The 27912-nt window shown below is 41.7% G+C and overlaps 1 protein-coding gene across 1 annotated transcript in view; it reads left to right on the top strand.

The window, feature by feature from the left end:
* The window catches only part of Grin2b (glutamate ionotropic receptor NMDA type subunit 2B), a 398278-nt gene that overhangs the window by 221831 nt on the left and 148535 nt on the right, over positions 1 to 27912 (top strand). Inside the window, exon 5 of the mRNA XM_076852688.1 lies at positions 1177 to 1775. Within this exon, the coding sequence (XP_076708803.1) occupies positions 1177 to 1775 (599 nt within the window). The remainder of the gene's footprint in view (positions 1 to 1176; positions 1776 to 27912) is intronic.

Genomic DNA, 27912 nt, shown 5'->3' with positions numbered 1-27912 from the left:
AATACTCAGCAATTTCTCAGCTGTACAGCAATATGTTCCTAAACTAAGGAATCACTATATAATTTTGTATAAAAGCCCATTTTCTTGGTCTCTTGTAACTGTACTTTGAAACACTAGTTGGGGGATAAAAAGGAATAGCCCCTTGGAGAGAGACACAATTTTGTCAGTCTGGATTGTTATAAAATGGAGATGAACCATCTGATTCAAGACAGGGGCACAGACCAAGAAAAGAGATACCATTACCCAGGAGGAAATCAGGGGGAAATGGACTGAGAGTGCAGGACAAGCCTGAGAGGATGCTCATTTTGCGATTTCAGATTCTTGTCACTATAAGGTAGAGATAAAATACAGGGCTTGACATCTCAGAACAGCAGGTGAAATGCAGCTTAAAATGGGAGAAATGTAAAATGGCCTCTCTCTTGAAAAGAAGGAGAAAATAGAAGATGCTCAGCAATGGCAGAAAGGTGTCTGTGTGGTATGTAGTCAGTCCAAGACGCATTATGTGGATACAAGAAAGAATAATTTTCTCGTGTCACTCTAGAATAAAGCTTACATATGAGCTTGAATACCAGTAGTTTTAACATGTAGCTTAGATGCCGTATTTGAGCCTTACTCTAACTTGCAAATTGTATTATCAGAGCAAAGGTTAGACCACATTAGCTGTTACATTATTTACACATTCTTCCCCCTCGTATTCATACCTGAGCATCATATACCTTCTGGACCAGTGAGCTTGTGCTATCTCTGTAGATAGGTCTAAGGGTAGATTGATAGCATTTTAGGGTACATAATGTTACTAAATTATACACATCTGCGATTGATAAATTCAGAAATCCTTGAAAAATGGAAAGAGAGTGAAGGAATGTGTGTGTGTGTGTGTGTGTGTGTGTGTGTGTAGTTTGTAATTCACCTGATAGCAAAGTCTGACCTGAAGTGAAATGAGGCCACTTAGAACTTCAACTTCACTTTTTGGGACTCTACCTGTTTTGCTCTAGAAATATTTACATGTTTTATTTTGAAGAACCGTCTTAGACTCTGGCCCCAAGGATTTCAGATAAGAAGAGTATAAATCTATGTCGATTTTCTCTAAATTCTGAGAAATACTTACAGAAACTTATTAAAAATTTTTGTGATTCAAATGTTTTTCCTCTCTTTTTTGTACCTTTGCTGTTCTAGGATGAATCCTCCATGTTCTTCCAGTTTGGCCCATCCATTGAACAGCAAGCTTCCGTAATGCTCAACATCATGGAAGAATACGACTGGTACATCTTTTCTATTGTCACCACCTACTTCCCTGGCTACCAGGACTTTGTAAACAAGATCCGCAGCACCATCGAGAACAGCTTCGTGGGCTGGGAGCTAGAGGAAGTCCTCTTACTGGACATGTCCCTGGATGATGGAGATTCTAAGATCCAGAATCAGCTCAAGAAACTTCAAAGCCCCATCATTCTTCTTTACTGTACCAAGGAGGAAGCCACCTACATCTTTGAAGTGGCCAACTCAGTAGGGCTGACTGGCTATGGCTACACGTGGATTGTGCCTAGTCTGGTGGCAGGGGATACAGACACAGTGCCCTCGGAGTTTCCCACTGGGCTCATCTCTGTATCATATGATGAGTGGGACTATGGTCTCCCTGCCAGAGTGAGAGATGGAATTGCTATAATCACCACTGCTGCTTCTGACATGCTGTCTGAACACAGCTTCATCCCCGAGCCCAAGAGCAGTTGCTACAACACCCACGAGAAGAGAATCTATCAGTCGAATATGCTCAATAGGTGAGTGAGAAACAAGGGGCAGTGGGTAGAGACCAAGGAGAGCTTCAGAGACTGGGGTTGGAGGCTCAGAACCTGTGGGAAGAGCTGCTCAGGATGACCGCTGGTGGAAGGTGGCCCTTTGGACGGCAACTGGTCACAATGGAGAGAGTTTTTCAGATCCAAACCTTGCTGCACCATGTCCTTGTTCTAATATAAAACGACTACCACGTACTGAGCACTTGCTTATTGTGTGCTAGATGTTACTCTTAGGTGTTTTGCATGTTTGACCTCATTCAATCCTCAAAATATAGTTGAGTTTTAAACATCATTTTCTTTTTATAATGTAAGAGAATGGGCTCATAGTCATGAATTGTCCACAGCCATGCTACAAGTGAGTGGTTCGGTGTGAAATTGAACCCAGAACTCTCTGATCCCCAAGTCCTTGATCACTAGGAGAGAACAGTAGTCATAGAACCAAGGGAGTACAAGGCTACTTACCTTGGAATGATCTGCCTTGGGAAGAGAATATGTTACAAGCATCTGTTAGCATCTGAAGAGTGCTCTTAAAGAAATGGACTTGGTTTTATCTCCTTTGCTTCTCCACAGTCTTTTTGAGTAAAAAGGCTGCTGTGGAAGCAACATGCATGGTTTTTCTTAGTCTGGTTTGTTTAAGCAAGACCAACATATCCAATAGAGCGCTGCTCTCCTGACTCACCTCATATAGCCCAGCCATGACTCTAGTGCAGCCTCCTAGAGGTAGTGATTGACTGCATGAGGTAGAAGATCCTATGCTATGCTTTCGTGGTTCATTATTTGTATAATATTGCTATGTATCCATATTGTAAAGTTTCAGAAGAACACAGAAAAGAATATGAAAATGACCTTAAATCTGACTAACCAAAGACAATTACTGTTGAAATAATTAGTGAGTATCTTTCTAGCCATCTTTGTGCATATACAGCTATATGGGCATAAATTTATAGTTTTGCATAAGTAGAAATATGATTACACCTGATGTTCAATACTGTACTTTTTTTCCCCCAACAAATGTTTTGAACATCCTTTTTATTTTATTTTTTGTACTATATCAGATATACATAAAAGTGTTCAGAAAACATAATGCATACTTAGATCCAGCTGAAGGAATGAAATAGTGGGAACATGTAGGGGAAATTAATTCTGAGAAAGGTGAAATACAATTGGTGGAGGTTTGGATGGGTACCTTCTTAAACTTGTTTAATTTCTAGAAAGGAGTTGAACTGTAGTCTCTAGATGAAGCTCTTAATTTCAGATTGAAACTAAAAGCAACTTTAATGTGGCTGTATCTCTGATCTAATCCTAATATTCTCCTAGCTTGAGCTTTCTGCTCTCTCCATAATCTGTAATCTGTAAATATTAGCCCTTGTTTGGTACAACTGTCTCCATTCTCTTCTTCCTCCCTGGTAATTCCACCTAGGCTTCTGAACGTGCTTCTCTCTCTTTTGGCATTCTTCAAGTTTGAGTGTTCCTTGGGGTTGTCTTCTAGAGCCTCCGCTTTTTTCATTCTTTGCCAGGGATACAACTAATGTCACCCCAAGGTAACATCTCTATTCAGACCCTCTTAATGAAGCCCCTGGTTTACAGTTTTAACTAAAACCAAAAACATTCCTTTGGAGGCTAAAGGCCAAAATGAAACTGCCTGCCTTTTCTCCCAAATGTACCTTCCCATCCTCTCCTAGCCAAATCCTTAATGCCTAAAAACGATGCATCCCTATTAGCAAATTGCCTAAAATCAAACTTTCCAAGATGTCTTTTTTGATTCTCTATCCTTGACATCTCCTAGCCAGTCCTGCCATTTGTTATAGGTTTTAGCCTCCTGACACCTCTGGAATGCTTTGCTTGTTTTCATGTTCCCTACCACATTCTAGTCCATCTTTTTCTTCCCTGTGTTGCTGCAGGGCCTCTTAAATGATCTTCCTGTGCCCAGTTCTGCTTATTTTAAATCTGCATTGCAGCCAGAATGATCTAAAATGAAAATGTGATTTCATCACTTGCCTGCTTAATACCTTTCAGTTATTCTCATTGCTTTGTAATAAAGCCCCGTCTCCTTCGTATGGTTTACAAAGCCTTCCGCAGCATGGTCCCTGCCTCCCTTTCCAAAATTGTGTCATGCCATTCTCGCCCTTAGACATCACCCCACCTCCCTTCAAAACTGAACTTTCTTTATATTTTGAAGATACTATATTCTCTTTGACTTCCAGCTCTTTCCTCTCTCTGTCTTGAACATATTCCCCAGCATGCCCCTTCCAGTAGACACTTGCAGATGACCCTTTACCTGCCTGTGCTATATTCCTCAGGCTTCCACTGGGAAGTCCTTCTTGTCCCTTGGAGTAACATCACCCTGCTATGTGCCTGCTTTAGTCAGCTCTTCATTGCTGTGACCAAAATACCTGACAAGAACAACTTGGAGGAGGAAAAGTTTATTTGGAGCTCAACAATTCAGAGGTCTCAGACCTTAGACTGCTAATTCTGTTACCTTGGGCCCAAGCTGAGGCAGAATATAATGGGAGAAGAGAGAAGAATATCAGGAAGAAGAGAGAAAGACAGAGTGGAGGGAAGGCGTCATAGAGAAGCTCTCCCCTTGCCTGGCACACCCCCATGACTTACCTCCTTCAGGAATGCCTCTCCTGCCTACAGTTATCACCCAGAAAGTCCATTCAAACTAAATAAGCTGACAGGTTACAGCTCTCATAATTGAATCATTGCACATCTGAATAGCCCTGCATTAACAGGAGCTCTGGGGAAACACCTCATATCCAAACCATAACAATGCTCTCATTGCATCTTGGACTTTCCAGTAAAGACACTCTTCAAACTATGATAATTACATGCTTCGTCTCTCTTCCCTGCAAATTCTATGAGAGCTGTGGCCTTTCTGTCTTATTTCTGCCTCATTCCCAGCACACTGTGCCAGGGAAGTGATTGAATGATGGCCTCTGAAACAGTGCACACCTACTCTGCCAAAGGGAGTGAAGATTCCCCTTAAACCCTGCACAAGGTTAGAATCCCAGCTACCCAAGAGTGGGGAGGACCTGATCCAGTTTGAGATCAGGATCAGCCACTTAGCGAGGCCCTGTCTCAATCAATCAATCAATCAACCAATCAAAAGAAAAGGGCTGTGTCTATAGCTCAGTAGTTGAACACCCCTGGGTTCAATACCTAGTACCACTAAAAAAAAAAAAAAAAAAAAAGGATTTCCTTTAAAAACTCATTGCTGATTCAGTTCTATAAGTGCAGGTTTTTTCCCAGTATTTTTAGTGTTAAATTGAAACTTGACCCAGATTATCTTCCCAAATATTTACTAATTAAAACCACCAGGCATGGTGGCACAAGCCTGTAATCCAAGCAACATGAGAGACTGAGGCAGGAGGATTACAAGTTCAAAGCCACAAATTAGTGAAGCCCTAGCAACTTAGGGAGATGCTGTCCCAAAATTTTTAAAAAAGTGTGTGTGGGAGAGGATGTGGCTGGGGATGCTGCTCAGTGGTTAAGCACCCCTTTGGTTCCATCCCTGGTACAAAAAAATTTAAAAAAGCTAATCATGAAGAAATGTTCCAGGATTGCTGCTTTTATCTTAAAATTTCCTGCAAGTGAGCTGCAATCTGCAGGTACTAGGATTTCCTGCCTGGCTTATTTTACATTTGGGCTTAATGTTCTCTCTGAAGCCTGGTCTCCAACCACATATCTCTGAAGCCACAGTGGGTTTAACCTTTGCTACCATCTCTCTGAGGCCCTAGAGGCTCCCATGTGGTCTATCAGGAAGGTAGCTCTCCTGGACCTTCTACACCTTTCCCTTAGTAGTTATCTCAAGATGACTACGTCCATCCAATTCCATTTTCTCAAATGTATCCATCCCAAGAGGGAAAAAACCAAACAAACAACCAACCAAACCAAACAAAAAACCATGCTACAGGGCAGATAATTCATCAGCACATCAGGCACCAGTATAAAGGAGAGAGAGAGAGCCAGAGGCGCCAGAGTCCCGCTGTACTTGACCTTGCAAGTGTGTTGCTTAGGAAATGTCTGGATTTCCTCCCTTCTTCTCCACTAGGAAATTTCCTCTATGAATCTTCTCTCCTGCTTGGTTCCCTGCCTCTTCTTGGGTTCTTTGTCTACCTGCCTGCTGGACAACTTATCCCTCACCTGTCTCTATTTAGTCTTTTCCTTCCCCTCCTCCCAAACATAGCTTCTTCTGGTTCCTGACTCCAATCCCTAGCCTCTCTTGGGGATATTTTATCACACTATTCTATGAGGCCCAGAAAGGCTTTGGGTTGACTCATGGGGATTATAAAGAGGCATCCCCAAGTCTGAGGTGTTATCACCAGGCGCTGCTGCATTCTCAAAGACATCCCTGGAATTCAATTAGGCACTCTCTGTGCCAGCTCCTCCTACTAATGCTCCTCTGAAATCAGACTCTTCCTCCTTCAGAGCTCTGGACTCACTAGGGTCACTCTTTTAAATAACAAACCAAGCAGCCACACCATTTAGTCGCAGCTGGAAATCTTTGCAAATAAAATTGCTGCAAATGGTTGGTTGTTTTATGAGGAAGAGTTTCCTTTGGCCAGCTGCTCCTGGCTGTTTCCTTCTTAGCAACAGCCCAGGAAGAAAGGCTCCTCCACAGATTTTTTAGGATCCACCCAGCCCTGGGAGGACAGGAGCCAGGTAGAGTTAGGAAAGGATCTTCTCCTCTCACCTGAAATCTCAGTACATCACTGGGCTCCAATCCTCATGGAGGCATTGTAAGGGGCATTAACACTCCCATTTATACCTAAGGACACCGGGTTTTTCTTCCTAAGTGCAGGAATTTCCTAAGTGTAGATTTCAGGAACAGTACAAGAGTTTATATGGAACTCCCAAATCCCAAAGACAGGCACATATTTGAAGCAATTCACTTACTAGTTACCAAAGGAGGATTTTTGAATGGTGTTATGGAAACATTCTCAGAGAATATCCATAAAATGCACTATTTCCAATGAACATTATATATCAGGTATTAATACAGATTCTTTACTGATAACTTCTTAACTCTTTGAATTAAAGGATTTAACTCCTTAACTCATTGGTCAGCTAGTGACTTGGAAATAGGCTCTGGGCTGACTGGAGGTCTTTTACCAGAGTTGCCAGAAAAATACAATTCAGTTATATTTGAATTTCAGATGAGCAATGATTCTATTTTTTTTTTTTTTTTTTTTAGTGTAAGTCCTTCCCAAATTTTGCACAGGACATACTTATGCCCAAAGAATACTTGTTATTTATCTAAAATTCAAATTTAACAGGGCTCCTGTCTTTTTATTTGCTAAATATGATAATTCTGCTTTGTGCATTAATAAGAACTAATTTTCTGTTGGAGCTTTGTCACATTCATTTATGCCTTATTAGTAAATACAGTACAATGCCCTACTAGAGCGCAAGACATGCTGAGAGAGATTCATTCCAACTGGGAACTTTATTTCACTGAAAGAGCCAGAGAATTTCTTCTGCCTTGTGTTCTCTAAGAATTTTTTTTGCCATGATATTCTGTTCTCTTATTCTGGGAGAAGTCTGAAAGACCTTTTGGTCCTGGATGTTCTGAACATGGTTAGAAAGTGATCAGGTCAATTATCCAAATCCATCTTTATGCTCCTGGGCCATGGAGGAATTGTTGGCTATTAGAAGGCACATGTCTATATTTTCCCTTTATCACCTCCCAGGGAACAGTTAGTGGTTATTTTCCTTTTCAATGTGCTCTCTAATACTCAAATAGTTCGTTTTTTGTCACTGGGATGATGGCACACCTGCCACATACTTCTGGGCTCTTTCTCTGGCCTGAGAACCCCATGCTTCTACAGAGCTACTTATGGAACTTGTAGAAAGAGCAGATGCTATTTGAGATACATGGGTCTTAATATAGCCATCCTCTTGTGAATCTTGCCTAATTATTTTTCCCCACTGTCCTCAGTTTTCCTACTCAACATTTGTTTCATACAGCACCCCCCCCCCCCCATTCTTCCTTCCCAGAGAAAGTTGCTGCCTCAGAAGACTGGAATCCTCCTCCTCCTCCTGGCCTAGCCATGGAGGGACAGGGAACCGTGGCTCTGAATAAGTGATGTGAAGGAAGGTGCTTTGTGGGTTCTTATTTACAGAGCTGGGATAGGCATGAACTTCCTGCAGTCTTGAGGCAGATTCTCCATCCTCAAAACCACTGCATTAGCCCAGTTGTTCCCATGGGATGCCCACTAGGTCTCTGGGCCTAGAACGTGCTGAAAGGTTAAGAAATACATGAAGAATTGAGTCAATTAGTGTTTAATCATTATGGGCAAGAGCTGCTCGGTCATTACCCATCTCTCATTTGTTATAAACATTTACTGAGTGCCCACCACAGGCAGATTTATGGTGAGGCAAATATGTATGATAGGTTCAAGTAGCTTAACCTAATTTACATATGAACCAGTTAAAAGGTCACATGAATGTACAGTTACAAGTGGAATTGCTGACATAAGGGCCCTTCACCTCCAGAAAGAAAGGCACTGCCATCTAAAGAAAACTACATTCCCAAACAAAATATTTCATAAATCAAGATACACCTGTTCTACAAGGAGAGAGAGAGAGAGAGAGAGAGAGAGACAGAGAGAGAGACAGAGAGAGAGAGACAGAGAGAGAGAGTCAGAGAGAAGAGAGACCTCCTTTGCTCAGTGGTGTAGACATACTTACCCAGGGCAAATGTAATGTTTCTTTCTCCTTTCTTTTTTCCTCCTCTTTTTCCACTTCGTTTTGTCTTCTTTTTCTTCTTCCTCCTCCTTTAAAAAGTGACTTATGATTGGCTGAGAGGGCCAGGGGTCAAGAGGGAGAGTGACTGGGGAAGGGCTACAGCTCACTGAGGCCACAGGGGTCTGGAGAATGTGGGAATGTGGGACTGTGCTGGAGGAGAAGACACAGTGGTGCTTTATCTCTGGGAAGGAAGAGGGTGGTCTTGAAATAGAAGGAAGAACTAGGCAAGTGATTCTCAGTGGAGAAAGCAGACAGATCTCATTCCAAGGAAGGGATTCTGCCGCAGAAAGGATGTAGGTTGGTGGCAATGCTGTGGGTCAGCAAGCAGGTGTATATTGGAATCTACCACATTTGTCAGCCAGGCTGTAAAAGCTATTGACTGTAATATCAGTTGCCTTTTTGAGGACTTACTGCATACCCAACATTGTGCAATTATGAATTTGCTCCTATCAAGAGTCCTGATATAAATGTCCCCAGAGACATCTCCCATCACCTTCTTCCCCCCCGCAAAGGACAACTTGTGCTTTCCACCCTCCCAAGTACTCCCTGTCTCCTCTCCCTCTCTGTTTTTCTCCATGACACTTACCTGACATACTATATATTTTTTTATTTATAAATATTTTATTGTCTTTCTCCTTCCAGTGGAATTCATGCTCCATGTGAACAGGAGTTTTTATTTTAACTCTGTATCCCCAGCACAGTGCCTGAGAAATAGACACTTGATAAACATTTATTGGATAAAAACATGAATGAAAAGACAGGAATCATTATTCCCACTTCATAGGTTTTTAAGAAAGCTGAGATCCAGGGCCCCCAGCTCAGGCTGCATGATGGCTGGAGCTGGACTGCATCTGCTTTGGGGACCTGAAACACAGCCCCTTACTGTGCAGCACATATTCAAAGTGCAGCTTTGAAGATAGCTCAGCCTCCCTTAGCATCAGAGCATCTGAATAAGAGGAGCCCTTAGTCCTCATCTAATCCAACCCTTTCAATGTGTGTCTTAGTGAATATATGGTGGGATGATAGATCTTACAGATATGAGATACAATCTCAGGGGGCACTCATCCGTTTGAGTCAGGCAGGCAGGTACCCCGGTTCCTGATGTCAGGAGGAGGACTCGACGTGAGAGCACACTGCCTCTTAACTGCTTGACCATGTCCTCAGAAGGGCTGGCAGGCAGCCAGGGCTTTGCTGTTAACCTGTGCCCTGGCCTGACAATGTCCCCATGACTCTTGCTCCCTCAGTTCTTACCCAGACAAGGGTACAAATTCACTGTTAATGGGAACTGAAGCTGGTATTATTTAGGAATTGTGTGGGAGTCATTTCTCCATCTGCTCTCTCTTCCCACCAGAGGATAGAGCTGGCTGGGTGGGGGTGAGGATGGGGATGAGTTGCCAGAAAGCAAGAATGCTGTCATTTATGGTTACAGACTTGGGCTGGAAGGCTGAGTGAAGGCTGGACTGGAGCTTGCCTGGGTTAGCTTCACAAACATGGGCTTCCTGAGAGCAGACGTGGTTGTCTGGCTCTTTACATCTATACGACTCCTTGAACATCTAAGTAGTGTTGAGAGTTTCTCTTTGCTTCCTGCCAGGGATGCATAGGTGGTCATATCCTAGAAAACATTCTCCAGGTCCTAACGTGGCCAGTGAGGATTTGCAAATAGGGGAACACTGAGAATGACTGCTAAGGTATCTGAAGCAGCGCTGCAGACAGGAGCCAGGGGAGGGGTGGGGGCCAGAGCTGGGCAAGAAAAGGCTTCCGTCAGCTTTCAGGGCTTTATTGGTGGCGCATCCCTTTCCGGGAGGGTCTAGTGCGGTTAGCTGGCCCAGACTGGCACCCGTCTCCACGCTGGGCCGGCTGGTCACACACACGAAGGAGCTGCTGCTGACAGATTAGAGCTCCCTGCTGCTGAAATCTGTTCCCTCTTGTCCGGCTTCCAGCAGCCGCAGCCGGCCGGGGGCTGCCTCCTGCCTCCCTCTCTGCACATGCTTTTTCTTTACCTCATTCATTACTGCTTCACACCCCACCCCTTCTTTCTTTCTTCTTTTTCATCTTTTTCTCTGTAGGGCGTTCTGCTCATTGATCTTTTGCTGCCCCTCTCTGCTTTTTAGCCAGCTTTCATTTCAGGATTTTGAAGCCTTTCCTGGCTTTGGCTCTCTGTGCTCATGAGTGGCCATATGTGCAATTCCTGGGTAAGCACACCCAGGTCCTTGAGTGCATGTATTATTACACATGCAGACCGCACCCACGCGTGCACATTTACATATGTCAAATGAAGTAGAAGATTATTAAGAGAACTGCATGAAACAGTTTCTATGTTACATTTTTCCCAATTCTTCCTGTGGCTAAAACTGGTGATTATATGAGAAGGATTGAGGGTGGGATGTAGGCTGGGAGGAACCTTTTAAAATGGATTTTCTGGAATTAGCTCTGATGACTACCAACAAGGTATTTCCTTCTGGTCTAAATCCATTTTAAAGTCTTGACGGCCATAAGGATGGTTGCTAAATAGCCCCAGCTCATTTATTATTTGGTTAGAAATGGTAAGGCTTAATAGTCAAGTAGCTCTACATATTTTTGAGAATTCACAGCTGTCTTCTTTTTCTAAAGAAAAGCTCTTTCTTGACAAAGCAACTGAAACAGCTCTGGAGCCACACTGTGACAGTATCATGCTCATTCTAAGAGGTCCCTCTCAGAATTCCCTGAAAGAGGTTACAGGTGGTGCCCAGGTGAGGTCGTGTATCAACATACATTCAGTGTTGGATGATTCCTGAAGGTCAAAAACTTCAAACTGCTCATCATCATGGCTAATAATGATAATAATAAATGTGAGCATTTTCAGAAAGATGATCTCTATGTATATTATCTCACTAAATCATTACTGAAAACCTGTGGAGCCTTTTTATTCACTGAATAGATGAGCCGAGGCCATCAATAGAGAGAGAACTCAGATAACTCTCTTCCTTTCCATGTTCCCAGTGGCATTTTCCAGACGCTCCCACCCACGTTTTCTTTTTTTTTTTTTTCTTGCTTGAACAAAAATATGCCAGAAACTTTTGTTTAGTCAAAATAGCACAATAGAAGGCTATCATAATATAGTGTATTATAACGCAGATTTTAACAGCGAGTCAAATCTCCCTCGTTGTCTACATAGAAAAAAAGTTATGAGTGTGTGTGAATTACAGACTATGACTTAAAGTACTGAGTGACTTCCACTGACTACACAGGATCATTGTCCACCTTCCTGTTACCATGTCTACCATGTGTTCACACATAGACTTAGCTCTTTTACCTGAGAACAGGTCACACTCTCAATGACCGGATTTATCTAGAACATAGATGGCACCATGAAGAAGTCATAAAAGGGGTCTGCACTGAAATCACTGACACAAAATTCTTGCCCTAACATGAATGTTGTGTATTTAAACTCAAATCTCATTTATTCTAATTTTATACATATTTTCAGGAAGCTTGTAGGGCAGTTGGGTTATGTTGTGTGGTGTAGAGTGTCAGTAAGTCAGTTTACACAAGACACCTATTTAGGTGTTCTGTGCAAAGCTGGTGTGGTGCCTGCTTAATCACTGGGACCCAGGTTCCTGCCAGCTTTCAGCTAGTTGTGGCCTTTATCCCTGTGTCCAAGATGGCTACTGGAACTCCAGTTTCAAGAAGTACATGGGCATTAGAAAAGGGGAGAGGCAGGTCCTTCCCTTTTAAGGAGTTTCCCCAGAAGTGCCACCCATTGCTTATAATCCACTGGTGCAATGTCATTCATATACATGGGTACAACTAGCTACATGAAAAACTCGGAAGTTCAATTTAGTTATTAAGCTGGGTAGTAATATTTTCTGTTAAAAATCAAAGTTCTGTTAACTCGAAGAGAGAAAGCATCAAGGCCATTTTCTTGGTAGGCCACAAAAAGTTTCTGAGATATTCCTTGGTTTTCCCCAGAAAACAACAGCTTAGATATAACAAACCTGATGATAGGGATCAGGTAGGTAAGCTGACAGAGTAGAAAGGGGCTGAGGACATCAGAAAAACCAGCTGAAGACTTTGAAAAGCACAGTGGTCTATGGTCATTTGAGGAAAACTGTCTTATGCTCCCCTGAAAGTATTTATCCTCTTAGAGGATCCCTGCATAGCAAAAGAGCATGGTCATTGTTAAGTCATCAATAAGAGCTTAAATTATATTGATTATCCTTAGCTTAAGAAGTCAAGAGAGCTCTGTAATACCTTTAAGAAATTTTCCATTAAAATATTTCCCATAATAAAAAAAAAGTTTGGTACTTAAAAATACTAAGCTTTATCAATTTAGAAAATTTACTTAAGGAAAAGGTCATTAAGTGAAAGCTAGGTGCCAAGTGCTTTATATAGCATTTAGAGTTAGCATTTATATAATCATAAAAGTACTGTACAGAAGCACAATTGCTTCCATTTTTCAGGTCAAGAAACTGAGATCTGGAAAGATTAAGTCACTTGCTTACTTGACCTATAGATAAAGTTGGGTTCCAAACTGAAGTCTTTATAAATTCCAAGTATACTTTGCCCCATGCTCACCATCCTTTACTGAAGAACCTGAGTCAATTAGCATGACTATGAAGTCCATGAACACATCCTTAACTTACAGGACAGCATGATTTGTAAGAAAGAGTTTCCTTTCTTGGCTTTTCAGCTAAATTCTTGTCCTGAAGACCAAACCAGATCAGCTCAGAATCAGCCCCAGAACAGCTTCCACTATACAATAAGGATGTTCATGCTGAGCCTGTCGATTTCACGCTCTACCACCGTTTGTGCCCGGCTAGGGTGTTGCTGATGGTCTTCCTTTCCCCATTGGAGAGGAGGATAACTTTTTTTTTTTTTTAATCTCATTCCTGTATATTCCAAAATCCTTTATCCCACTGTGGAAAAGCACATGTAGTCATTGCACACCTGTAAACTGGGGAGTCAGGGAACTGAAGCGGACACAGACTTTCTTTTCTAAATCTGCTGACATGTGGTGAGGCTACAGGCACATTAAAAACACTGCCAGGGACATGATCAAGCACAGCAAGACCTTGGCCTCTGTCATGATTTACAAGTGTCCCTCAGGGCCATGATTCATTTTTGACAGGTTAAATAAGTTTGGATTTGTTTAAGGCCTATGCTCAGTCAGAGATTGGAGAAAAAATAATAAAACTCTACTGGGAATGGAAAAACGCGACATGTGGGGGCCACTTTTCTGTACCTCACAAAATTGCATTCAGTCTCAGTTCACTTGGTGACACATTCAGTAGGCGTCTGGACTCCCTGTTATATACTGAGCCCTTTGTGAGATGCTGGGGATACAGATAATACACAGCACCTGTTAGATTGGCCTCACAAGAAGCAGGGTGTCCACAGAAAGATTCCTTTAATTTGAAGGTTTGGACTAACTTGTCTGGAAACACTAGTGGATTGCTTAAGTAGCTGGCAGAATAAGCTTATGAAATAAAGATCAGTATTTCAGAATATGTTGACTAAAACTATCAAGAATTTCCTGGTACTACTGATACGCAGCCATAAAGGATTCTTTCTGATTGAGACCAAGGTGGTAGAGTTAAGGAGGAGAAAAGAACCATTTTCATGTCACTGATTCTAGTTTAAATCTTTGATCTCGTCAGATTATTAGCCACCTGCAAACTCAAAACTTCATGAAAGTATAATCTTCAGAGATATGAGAACCCCTTCCCCCCACAAGCATCCGCACACACTTGGTGTGCTCACTTGCCAACAAGTTTAAAAATAGGAGCCATGGTGTTGCCATGACTCCCAGTGCTACTCAGCAGCCTTCCTCTTCCCTTTGATGTGATTTCAGTTCAGAACACGACCGAGTGAGAATCTGGCTCAGAGCGGCCTCTAGCGGTTCCATCCTTAGGGAAGTGCTTTCTTCCCCGGACATTCAGCCCCATTCCAAAATTAACCTACTTTAGCCAAGTTGAACACTTACTTGTGTGTTCCCAGCCATTCTTTAAGTGACCATCTTCCTACAGAATCTGTCTTCTCATCAGCCATGAGGAACAATCCAGTGGGTACCCGCTGTGTAGCCATGGGGATAGTCCAGGTGCCCACCATCTTGCTAGCCAGAGGAGACTTGTATCCCACAAAAATTTGGGGAACAGCATAGAGCAGAGGTAGGGTGCTGCATGGTAGATGTAGTAGGGCCAATGAAAGAATCCATATAAAATGGGTTTGTAACGATCATTAGGAGTTAACATTTTTCTTTTTCAGATAAAAGAGCCTTAGCAGGTTTCCACCTGGCAGTGGTTCTGCAGCCTCAGGGAAGTGTTGACATGCTGACTTCCTGCCTTGCTGTCTTCAGTGCATACTCAGTTCCATGTGTCAGTGTTTCTGCGCTGGCTGCATGTTAGAATATCCTAGCAGACGTTAGGAAACTGGGTACCGCTCACTCAGCTCCAGTTTGAATTTGGTTGGACTTAAAGGGCCTGGGAACTGACATGTATTAAGAGCTCCTAAATCTATTCTATAGGGCAGCCAGGGGTTGTGAATCACTGTGCTCAACTCTGCCATCACTGGTGTGGCCCAATGAGTAGATAGGGTGAGAAGCAATAATAACACACAAATTTGAACTTGGTGCTCATGAAAAAAATTTCTTCTTTTGTTTCTCTCCTGATAACCAGACTAAAAATTGGGATCCCTATTGGTGCCATGAGTTTCAAATTCTGGAGAGAGTACAGGATATGGACATTTCATCATGGAGACCTCTTGCAGGTGGTCTTGATTTTATCCCATTGTTTTTCTTCCTTCTGCTGATGTTTCATGTATCTATTAGATACAGAAAGATGAGTTTCCATCCATAAAGCTGGCAGCTTGAGCATAAAAACAAATATGACTTTAAAATGCATTTCAATTCCCCTGTACGTAGATTAGAAACCCAAGAAACAGAACTTTAAAGCTTCCAATTTGATGTGTGTGCTGGCCTTGATGAGAAATTGATGCTTTGCTAAATTTTGGAGTACACAAGTGATTTTAAAATGAAAGTTATTAGCACTAGAAAATGATGTTCTTTGTATTACTACACTGTTATTATATTTAATGGAATTGCTCCCTAAAGTGCTACAGAATGAAAGGAAAGCAGTGTTTAGGATGAGGAAGAAACAGGGTGAGAGCCAAGGTAAGAAAAGAAACGGTGGGCTGTCTTTGCCTTACAATTCTTCCCCTGGAGACTGGGAGAGCCCTCCTTCAGGGGCTCCAGATGAGTTGGCTTAATAATGACCTGGCAGGGGTGCGTAGGTGCTTTTATAACGTGTGGTATTTTGTGCTTCTGACTGGCAGTGTCTGCAGTGAGCAAGCAAGTCCAAGACCCAGCTTTGGAATTGTATTAAGGTATACAATTAAGGAATATTGCATTTTTCATAATAGGGTAATGCCATGATTAAAAACTTAGGAAACTGTATCTCAGTCTGAAGGAATGAGAGAGAAGAAGAAAAGAAATACTTACTGCATTATTGTTGTTAAGATTTTTGTGTGTGTGATTTGTAAGAGATCCATGGCAGAGCCTCCAGGAAAACTTACCTGGAGATGGTTATTAGGTGATTGTTATTATTGGCTTTGACCAGTCTTCCACCCACCCAGACATCTCTCTCATATGTATCACCAGGTACCTGGCTGAACAGGCAGCCTTTTGTATCAAATCCTTAAGGTCATTGCATTTGGGCTTCATGGAATGAGCAGAAGGAACAAATATAGAATACTTATTCTTCCCCAAACTCCAGATTCCATATTCAGGCAGTTAAGTGAGCTTCCTGGCATCCCTTCACCAATAGCATAATGAGAGGGAAAAACTAATCACTCTTAAGTAACATTTATTAATTGCTACATAATGCATGTTCTTTTGGGCTCAACCAGGCATTTCTTGTATAGCATATTATATTGAGCCAGCTTCTCAAGGTTTGATTGAGAATATCTTACACAGACAGTCAAATCCTTGTTTTATGTATGCCAAATGACTGGCACTGTAAGCAGAATTATGTATTTAGCCATTTGTTTATAAGTATATGCAGAATTTTCTGGATTTCATATTGAGGACACACAGGCAGTATTGAGTTCTATGACGAGGTGAAGGATGGTTGAAAGGAGGTGTAGTTACTACACTGCCCCCTCACATATTTATGGACCTGTGAATTTTAGTGATCAAGTTCCTGTGGCCATTCTTAATGTTACTTGAATCTTACAGGGTTTTCCTTTCCCTTGCTGGCATTATTTTCATCTTGCCTGATATTATTATTATTATTATTATTACTATCATCATCATCATCATCATCATCAACATCAGCATCTTAGCCTCATTACATGCTAGCAATTTGGTGGGGTTGTCTTGAGAATTAGGCAGGGAGAAGAGGCACAGTAGTGAATCTGCTCAGAGCCCCTCACCATGCTGGCCGCCACACTGCATGTTCAGTCAAAGAGATGACCTAGAGATGCCATATGCCATCCTCAAACAGCCAAGAGTTGAGTGGTCACCTGGTATTTCTTTTCTCCCTTTTCTGTGGGGAAATGCAAGTTATGTATTTCAGTGACAAGAAAACTGAGAAATGTCTCTTTTTCTATTGCAAAGGTAATATCAAGAAGTGAAAAGAGATAGCGAGTATAACATTCAATTCAGCCTTTGAAATCTTCTGGGTTTTGTGTAAAGGACACAAGTGCAAAATCTGTTGGTCTGTCAGTCTTGGCAGTGACATGTGCTTCAGACTGAGCTTATTAAAAAAAAAAAAAAAAAACCTACGTCTTCCATTTCTTCTGAGCCCCGGGAAAGGATCCTACTTCTCCACACTTGGTTGTACCAGCTGTCGAAGCAGTCCTTCTGGTTATTAGTAAGCAGCAGGGAAATATGTCACAAAAAAAAAGAAATTGACAAGAAACATACAGAAACAGGACACATCTGAGGGGAAAGACATTTCAGAAATGAATAAGATCAGGGTGTGGTTCTACCATGCCTCGCTGCTGTGGCCTTGAAGACAGAGCCCTGGAGTGTGCCTTTGGTCCAGACTGCACTGTCCCATTCTCATGCCACAGAGATGCTGCTGAAGGGGGAGCAGCGTCATGGCAGCTGAGCAGCCTGCCCTAACATGACAGCCTCGTGCCAGGAGAAATGAAAACCCTGCTTTTGTGAATTTCATTCAAGGATAAGGAGGTTGTCTCCCTGAAGGGTTACATGTTCAAAATTCCTCCAATACATCCTGATTTCCTTTGTAAAGACTTAACCAGGGCTCCATCAGACATCAATTCCAAAAGCTTGACAAAGATCCCAGTGAGCACCTTCCAGGAGGCCAACGTCTGGTAGTTGCTTTGGATGATGAAAAACCTTAACATCTGAACTCTCGTAGGTGGAGACCTTGTCACTGAAGGCTTCAAAGTGGCTAAAGGAGTCTTTCTCAAATTAAGTTGGGGAAGAGGAAGAAATTATAGCCTATGCCTCAATAGGACAAATAAAATTTCAGTATGCTGCAAATAATGAAGAATTGGATACCTAGAGCTGAAAACTAATTTCCCCACAGATCTCTGATGGCTCCCTTTCATCATTGGATGAACTCCGTACTCCTTAGCAAGCCAGAAGAGACACTTGAACGTCTGTGCCTACCCTTCTTGATTGGGCTTATCTTATTTAACTGCCACTCTCTGCCATCTCTCCACCACAATATGCATTGCTTGTGACCTAGCAGCATCAAATGAGGTGACTGACCATTCTCTAAGGATGACAGGCTTTGACTACTCCCTGCATTTGTATGGGCTCTGCTCTCTCATCTCCCCTTTCAATTCCTGAGGAAGGACACGAACGTCCTTTAAGATTCAACTCCTGTCACCTCCTCTGTGAAGCCTTTTCTGAGAATCCTTAGCAGAGTTCGACACTCCTCATTTTATGCTCCCATGATTCTTTGTCCATGCCTTTCTGATAGCATTTAGATGTGCCTACAGTTCAAATTAAGGAAATTCCTGGGAATGGCTAAGGTTTGGAATATCTCATTTATTTTTGTAGCCACCTCAGGACTCAGTAGACACAGGCATTTTTATTGAGGGAAAATATGACAGAATCAATAAAGAAATGAAAGGTGGGGTTTGTGCATCTGGAGTGAAAAGCTGATTATCCTTTTTAAAGATTAAATATGCTATCTTTCATGTGTGAAGGTGATTTTTCAGATTCTTTGGCAGGAAAATGTAGGCTTTGAATTAACTTTCAGCATTTATTTTATGTGCATAGAGTGTTCACAAGGTCTTAACACCTTCTAACCAACAGCATGTACTAGGAAGTTATTCCTCACTGCTTTCATTCTTTTTATATATTCAGTCAGTCAGACTTCCATCATTCCTGCCCAGTGCCCCAAGTTAAGACATTTTTACCTCTTCATTTCCACAGTCACTACTCTCATTAGCTTGTGCATAGAATTCTGTAACAAGTTGCTCTGAATTCCCCCTCTTTGATATCACAAAATTCAGCCTACCCATTATTGGTTTTATATTTTACAAATATCATTTGGACAGTTTTGCTCATATGATTAAGGACCTGTGGGGACTTCATTTGGCAAATTGAAACTTAACATGGCAATCACTCTCTCTGGATATCGTCATATCATATCGTCAATCTCAAATTACTTTCCCAAAAAGACTCTTCCAGGCGTACATACACCTCTATCTATTTACCATGCAGACAGGGTGGTACATTGAAAAGAGCTGTCTGCTAGGAGGTGGGACAGTGTGGTTCAGTTTCTAGCTTTGTTACTGGGTAGTTGAGTTACCTTGGGCAGACAAATCATTTTATGTTTCTAGGCTTCAGTTTTCTCATCTGTAAAATAATGTCTTAAGGAGAAATGCTTGGTTGGAAAGAAGGAATTTGAAGAGATGAGCCCTGTGTTCCTTCTGATTCAAATGTTATTTGATTCTTTCATTATAAAGGATTGAATTTCTATTTCCTCCCAACCCTATGATCAATGAAGAGGCTTGAATAGATTTGGATCTGGAAACTTAGCCTCATTCACAGCACACTATAGCAGCCGACTACACACCAGAAGATTAAGGGCCCCTTTGTAAGCTGCCTCTTGCATGGGTATGTACAACACCAGGCGCAATCCGTTTTTGGATTGGTTTTAGTTTTTCATTCAGCCAAGCTTTTGATTCATTTGATAAAGAAAAATAAATAGGCCAGATTTGATTTTCTTTGATTGAAAAGATTTATTTCATATTCCTCCTGCCTCAGCAAACACTAGCGTGCAGTTATTCACAGTCTACTTACCAAGTTCTGTGCTGAGTTCCTTAATTCAGCTTTCCTCTTCTTAGGACTAATTTTTGGTGGAGCTTTTACTTTTTAAGAAACAGCACCTGAAGCTGAGTAGGGTGCAGGTCAGGAAATGGATCTCAAACTGCTTCTTGTCAATTTTCTTTTCTCTGATGAGGTTCTACTAATGGGATTGCTCGGGATGCTCAAGGTTGAATTTTCATGATGGACCCTCATAAACCTTGTCCTCCACTACTTTCTTCTATCTCAGGGGAGTGGTATAGTTATCCTTACTGTTATGTGTGTCAGAAATTTTCAAGACATCTTTGATTCTTTCCTCTCCCACCTCAATTAATCAATTTTATAATCTTACTAGTTTTATAGCAAAATAGACCTTAGATCTGTCTTCTTCTTTCCATTTTCCTACAGTCCCATTTTTTATGCATACGTGTCTCTCTCTGACTGGACTGTTTGCTCCATGTTGGCAGGATGTGTCTGTTTGATTTACTGTTGCATTCAAATGCTTAACACTTTAATTGGCTCAGAGCAGCCCCTCATTATAACATTTGTTGAATGAGTGAATTAACTTAAGCTGATTGTGAAATTAAGCTTTGAATTATCTATGGACTTGATTGCCTCTGGGCTTTGGGATTATCTAAGACTCTGTGTCAGGTTCTATTCTTAGATTCTTTCTATTTCCAACAAATAGCGCAGCACCTACTCTGTGCACAGAGCCATACTCGGTGTGAAGGATAACACAATAGGAAAGACACCATCTAAATTACTTCACAAGTTGAGTTGAGTTCAAGAAGAGAAGCCTGCAAATACAAGATGTTGAGTAAGAGAATATGATCAAGTGCTTCAGATGGGTAGCACACAGTTCATATGCTGTAGTAGAAAGGTATTGTCTATGGAGGCTGACAGCCTTGAAACATCTTGAAGAAATTGGAAACAGCAGCACTTGACCTAGACCTTGAAGAACGTAGAATATAGCGATCTATATTCCAGACAGGGAAGGTGATATTTCTCCAAGTGGCAATAATAACATGAACAAAGATTCAGACTTGAAATTTGACAACAAATGTTCATGTGATGGTTACATTGGGATCAATTTATCTGAATGACATTGTAGACAAGTGATGGGGAAATCGGATAGGGGTTACATTGGAATAGAGTTTCTGTTTTCAAAGGCAACTGGCTATAGTTGGAAAGCTATCTTATTGGCAGTTGGCCTCTAATGTTCTAATCATGTGACCTTAATATAGTCATTTAAGATCTCTCTAGATCTGTTTTCGCATCAAAACAAAACAAACAAAACACAAGAGGTGATGGCAGTGGCGGGGAGACAACTTTCTTAAAAAGTGACTTTAAAAAGTTAGACTTTTTATAAAATACTCCAAATGTGAAGTGATGGGGGCCAGAATTTTGTTGACCATAGAGATTGCAAGAGAATTTTGAAGGGCATTCCTTTATTTAGAAAGCATAATCATGAAAGATAGTATTTTCCTCAGTTTTTTCCCAATGAGGATGGATTTCTTCCATCATAGTTTGGTAAGACATAAATCGATATGAAATCTAGATAAATACTTGTTCCTGAATTTTCCCTGCCATGGGATCTCGGCAGGGGGTTAGCCCATTATAAGGAACCCTGGGGAAGGGGTCTGGAAATGCTACATAATAGGAAGAATGAAATCATCTTAGTCTCTCAGTTTGAAGTGTTTTGCTGATGTTGGAATGGGGATTCATCCTGGGGGAAAAAAAAAAAAGGTGTATATTTCTCAGAGCAAAGATACATGTGCTGACAATTTAGATTTTTGCCCAGAGATGCTGGCATTTTGTTTCTGGGGGCGGTTCTTATGTTTCCAACAGTGTTCCCACTGCATACCATGTTCTCTCCTCCTCGCTCTTCTCCTCCCACCCCCCTCCCCATATGTCTTCCTCTTTGTCTCGCCCACCCTACTCCTGCTTTCTTTCTGTCTGTCTCTTCTCTTATAGGATATTTCTCTTCAACAGCAAAATGAATCTTGTCACAGAACAGTGTATTAGTTTCCCCAAACCCATTCTTCATCTCTTCAGCTATTTCTTTTCTGGAAGTTCTTGAATGAGCAAGAGATCTAGGAAACCATCTTTTCTACATGTTCTATTGCCCTTTCCCTATGTTTCTTCTACTTCTGGAAATTCACCTGGCATCCCCTCTCCCTCATCTTCCTCACCATCCTCCCTAACAGCTCTTCCTTCTTTCCTCCTTCAGGACTGTCTGTGGGTGAATAAGTTACTCCCAGTCCAAGAATTATCTGACCTTGGAAATCTTCAGGGCAGGCAGAGAACGACACAAAAATGTGAAGAACAGAAGGAAGAAAGGACTCTGAGAATGAGTGTGGTCATGGCTAAAGATGACCTGAATGGCCAGGTGCAGCTGGGGGAATGGCAGTGAGTGGGAAGAAGGGTCATGATAGATAGCATGGTGCCCAAAGACTCCTCTACCTGAGTCCCCACCTCCCACCATGCATGGAGTGAATGTGAGATATTGTTAGCAGGTTTTTTTGGTTTCTTTTCTTGAAGCAGAAGGTAGGTGATGCCACAGAATGACAGAGCAAGCAAAACATCTGTCTTAGACTTTATATCTCTGACTTCATCTCACATTCAGATGGAGCCAGAGTACCCTACATGGGCATACCATTATATTATATTGTGTGATATGTGTAAAAGACACTTGTCTACTATAGAGGGCTTTACTGTGGGGTAATGAAGGAGGCAGGGATTCACTTCAAATGATTAAACAGAGAGCAGAAATGAGTATATATCTGTCTGTACAAAGAGAAGTCCAAAAAGGGGTTAATGGGTAAGAAAATAATTCTTAAGATGGTAGGGCATTGTTTGGGCATTCTGACACAAACTTACAGGTGACTGGCTCTAGGTGATGCTGGCAGTAGCAAATTGTTTTCTGTCTGTCCATCTATCCTTCTAGTTTTTATCCAGCATGGGCTGTGAGCATAGCTAATGCTCAATGCTGCAGGAGATCTGCTGAGTTTTCACCTGGTTCTCAATATTGAAGCACATATGGAGAGTATGAATTGGCATCTTCTCTTTCTGGGCCTTTTCTCCAACCTTCCTTTAGTCTAAGCTTTAAACTTGTCTTTGAAGCCAAAAACTACAGCTCTGGTAACTCTTGAGGGATTAAAGTGCCTACCAGACAAAAGACTAGCCTAGATTTAAAAAATTTGACTTAGTTTTAATTTTTTAATATGTTTAAGAAAAATATTCAGATGTGCAGGGAATTGTAGGTACCCTTTGGTAATTGGGTGATAAAAAATTGGAAAACTACTAGTCAGTTGGTCTCAAACACTGGTTGAAAAAAATAGGAACGTGGCTTCCATTTCTTAACCTTTTATTCACTCCCTCCTCTATCCCCAGCAGTGACCAAAGCACCAGGTCCTCCCTCCTTGGGAAGCAGTGAATGTCTGAATCTATCTCCTTGTCACCATTTCACAAAGCACGAGTGACATGTTGTGTTTTTAACAGGATCAATCACCATCACTATTGTAACGAGAAGACTTACACATTTCTTCCGGTGTGCAGGGTGCCTTCAGAGAGTTGGACAGCATGTGGTGGTCTCACAGCTAGTAAGGGGAGAACTAGCTCCTGGATCACCCCACTCTAGAGCCCCACGTGATCAAGTACAAATCCTTACAATCCCAAAGTGCTCTTTCTACACAATCTAGAAAAAGTGAAGATCCACTGGAAAACTGTAAATCCGCTGAAGAATGCATGGATAACCACCACTGAAGCATAGACCCGAGGTGAAGGACAAACACCATGTTGTACAGCAGCAAAAACTTTGAACTGGAGATCAGAAGCCCTGCGCATCAGCACACACCCTACCTTGTCCCTTCACATGTCACTTGGCTTCTCTGTGTTTTACCCTCCTTAGCTGTAAAAGGAAGGGGAAGGGTTAAATTATCCCTAACATTTAAAGCACAGACTTTAGCACCAGATTTCCCTTCTTTAAACATAGCTGTTCTAGTTCTTTCCACTTTTCACACAACTGGGTTAAATAAATAACACGTTACTTAGTCACTTTGAGCCTCAGTTTTCTCATCTGACAAAGTGGAGGTAATAACCATACCTACCTTATAGGATTGCTATGAATATTAAATAAAACAAGCTAATAGTTTTAAGTGGTTAAACAGTGTGTGGCTCAGAGTCAGTGCTACATAATTGTTTCTTAGATTTTTTTTTAAATGGCCCTTTCAGCTCTAGGGTATTGTGAGTCTTTGAAGCTTGTTATTACTGAAAGTGGAGAAAAGATGTAAAATTTACAAAGGAACTGGTTTAAAAGAAGAATGCTGAAATGGCAGAGAGTTGTGACGACTTCAGCAGGAAGCCTGAGAAGAGGTATAGTATAATAAGAAATTAGCTATTTCATGGATATAGATGGAAATTCAGGGGCAAAACTTTAGTAGGGAAGCAAGGGGAGGTGGAATAATGCTCTGGACCTTCCAGAAACAAAGCAAAGCAATGGAAGATACTCAAGAAACTGGATCTGGTAAAATTACCTGGGGTGTCATTGTCAAGTCCTGTAGTTAACCAGTTGTCTCACTCCGCTGCCCATTGCTTCCTACCCTGGTCTCCTACCCCAACCTGGCAGTGTCCCATGAAGTTGGTGCTTTGTGTCACAAAACTTTGAGCCTTTTCCCCTGAAAACTGTTTCATATATATTTGTCTAGTTACCATTGCTTATTAAGCAGAGAGAAAAATGAAAACATTCTGGTTGTCTGCATCCTACTTTTGAGATATTTTTCCCATAAATTGGTATGTCCAAATAAACTCAAGCTGTAAAGAGGCAGAAGCCTAAAGAGGACTGTGTATCTGACCTGCTTCATTCTTGATCATGTCTTGGGTCTTGCTCATGCTGTGGCACCTGTAACTCCTAGCAACCAGTTTAGCTTAAGAACCAGTTGTTTAAATAGAAACCATAAGCCTTGTCCTCTCCATCTGTATGACTAGGTGAATACCTTGCAAATGCATTGTGATTAAATAAAATAAAATGTGTGAACTCATCGAATACAGTACTGCTGCCCTATTGCGTTTCTCCTCCTCTTCGCTCTCACCTGCCCACCCATCTCCACCCCTTCTCTCATTCTTCCTTTCTTCATTGCATTCAAAGTGACACATTCTGGTGACTAATTCCTGCTCTGTTCTTCGATTTTCCCAGAAGGGTATTTGGTCCCTTCAGGGGACACTGCTATCCTGGGGCTAGATAATGACAATGAAGGAAAACAGAATGTATTGGGAAATGGGGAGCCAAGTTGTACCCAATGAAGAGAGAGGCTTCAGGAGAGGCTTTTGGTGGGTGCAGGGCAAAAGAGTTTGCAATTGCTATATTACTTTATTATTCTGCCTCAAGGAATTGTTGGCCTTTAACTTTTCTCTGAATTTACTGATTCAGATGAAGGGAGAAGAGGTGGAGGAAATCATTATCTCCTAAGTATCTGATATGTCCTAGACACTATAGTAGAATATGTTGGACATAATGTTTGGAGTTGGTGATAAAGCCCAGAGCAGTCTCAGGATTCTTTAGCTTGCCTTTAATTTCTGCTTCTCAGAAGCAGACAGTTGGTTGTCTTGACCCTTCCAGTTTCTGTTTTTAAGACTTGCAAATATTTTGACAAAGGTAGTTGACTGCCTACATGCTGTTCAAATACCAAAGACACTACCCAACCCAATATATCACCCTTGGTTCCACATCATCCCAATCAACAACAGGTGAGAGTCTCAGCCTTTGTATAAGGAGTTTATGTTAAGGAAACAATTTTATGGAAAAGTTAGGAACAAGAGAGTGAGGGTAGAAAGGAAGTAAAGCCAATGACAGGAGCTTTATTAAGTCAATGACCCCCATGGGTGACAGGTGCTTGATCCCACCAGGACTTCTTAGGAGAGCCTTACACCATGCATTTCAGAACAGTCAGGTAATCAATTTTCAGTCTCAGAGTGCTTCCATCTAATACTCCCTCCTCCCTAATCTTTCGAACTCCTTTGCAATATTTTGCCACAGTCATTGCATCATTTATCACCTCATTCACTAGACCATCAACCCAAGAGCAGATTAGGAGTGCCTCTAGGAGTCTTTGCAAAGAACTTGAACCTCATTTAATAAGAAAGTGCTCCCATGCCAATAAATGCTATATTCTACTCTGCCCACAGTTTAACTCCCTCAAAATCCACTCCTACATGAGCTTCCTAATTGCTGTAGATCTGTAATCTTTCCATTGCAGTTCCTTCAGTATGTAAGCCATTCCCCCCCTTCTAGGGACTGCACTTTCCAGCTGCAGTTGGGCTATAATTTACTCTAGTTATTGGCCTAGAGGGACAGAGGGAGATGAGGTCACATATTTGGGAGGCAGGTGTTGAGAGGCACCTGCCTCAGATGAGCTCTTGGCAGTGTCTCTAAGTAGGAGGTCTCCTTCCTCTGGAGAAGCTGCTCTTGCATTCTGGGAGGTTTGGGGAAAATCCTCACTGTCCACCTAAATGTTCCCATATGGATCTCAGGACCCCATTTTTCTTTTCATTTTAGGATTTTCACACAGAAAGCCTCTGTGGTAGCATACCCAGTTTATTCCTGGGTATGATTTTCAACATTCTTCCCTGAGTTGACAGTTGGTTTACTTGACCCTTCTAGTTTCTGTTTCTAAGACTTTCAAATATTTTGACAAAGGCAGTTGACTGCCTACATGCTGTTCAAATACCAAAGACACTACCCGACCCAATATATCACCCTTGGTTCCACACCATCCCAATCAACAACAGGTGAGAGTCTCAGTGTTTGTGATGCTGATACTTGCCAAGAGTTCTACTGATCCACTTACCCCGAAACAAGGGGGTCTTCATGAACTCCACAAGCCCATCTTGGAGGGACTTATTTCTAGAACAACTTCTCACACCAGCTATCTTTCCCTGAGTTCCCTTGAAGACCGAGCATGAGACAAATATTTATATGTAAGTTATTTTTTTAAAGTAATTCCAGGGAGCAGGAGTTAGTTACTAGAAAAGTAAGGTAAGGAAGGAGAGTTGATGTATTTTTGGGTTGAGCATTGCTCTAAGGCATCTTAGAACTGGGTACTGAAAGACAAGAGAAGAAAGCATGTTTTAATAGGCTCCCATTTACTATCCTGCACTTAGAGGTTCTATATGGGTCCATGCCTAGCAACTCTTTCACTAGAGCCCACAATCATCATGAGAAAGAAGCCCCAGGGCAAGAAGCTACAACTGCAAGAAGCAAAAGCTGGACATTGTGTGCATAGGTGCAACCTGAAAGTGGGCCAAAGGCCTGATGTAAGAGCAGCTTTGAGACAATTCCTTTCTTCGAGACAGTTCCTTTCTTCTTGTTCCTTACAACTAAATTTCTGCTTCTTACCCTGTCATAGGCTCTTCCTATGTGGGAAAGTCCCTTCTATGAATTAGGTATTTGTTTGTTACTTTACTAAATTCAGGGAATGGAGGGTCTTTGAAAAGCAGCAATAAAGCTGCACTAAGACTGAGATCTTTCCAGCCCTTCTGAAATCTGCTGATAGAAGGAAGCCAATCAGAGACTTTGCTCATGTTTCTTCAATAATCTGGGCTTTGATTTCTGTCAGAAGTGTGAGCTTTAGCCAATGCAATGTTGGTAAACATTCGAGAGGACAGAAATTTACTACTGGTTTAAATGCTTTCCTTAAAGACCTTCAAGACGACGTTGACTCAGGCCAGTTTTGTTTGTCCAGTACACTAGTGTGATTACCTTCACATCAATCAGTCCTGTTCACTGGTATAGACAATCTGACACAGTTTAGCATGGGTGTACCATTTTTTATTGGAGATATAAGAAAAGAAAGAATGCATGCTTGAATATGCCAAAACTGAGGAGCCAGACACCCTGTGACAGATGCCAGGCCACAGGTGCCTGGGAAATGACACAAGCCAGGGGATTATCCACACGAGAAGGTTCTTTTCTAATTAGACAAAAATAGGCTGGCTCGACATTTGCCTACGTCTCCATTAGTCCAGGGGATTGAGGCTCAGCTTCCTCCTTTTGTCTTAGTGTTGACTCTGTAACTACAAGTCCATCACCTCATCCCTAGGCCAACTCATTCC

This window comes from Callospermophilus lateralis, chromosome 4 (assembly GCF_048772815.1).
Source record: "Callospermophilus lateralis isolate mCalLat2 chromosome 4, mCalLat2.hap1, whole genome shotgun sequence".
Taxonomy (NCBI): Eukaryota; Metazoa; Chordata; class Mammalia; order Rodentia; family Sciuridae; genus Callospermophilus; species Callospermophilus lateralis.
The sequence above is the reverse complement of the archived record's forward strand: the minus strand, read 5'-3'. Positions and strand labels throughout refer to the sequence as shown.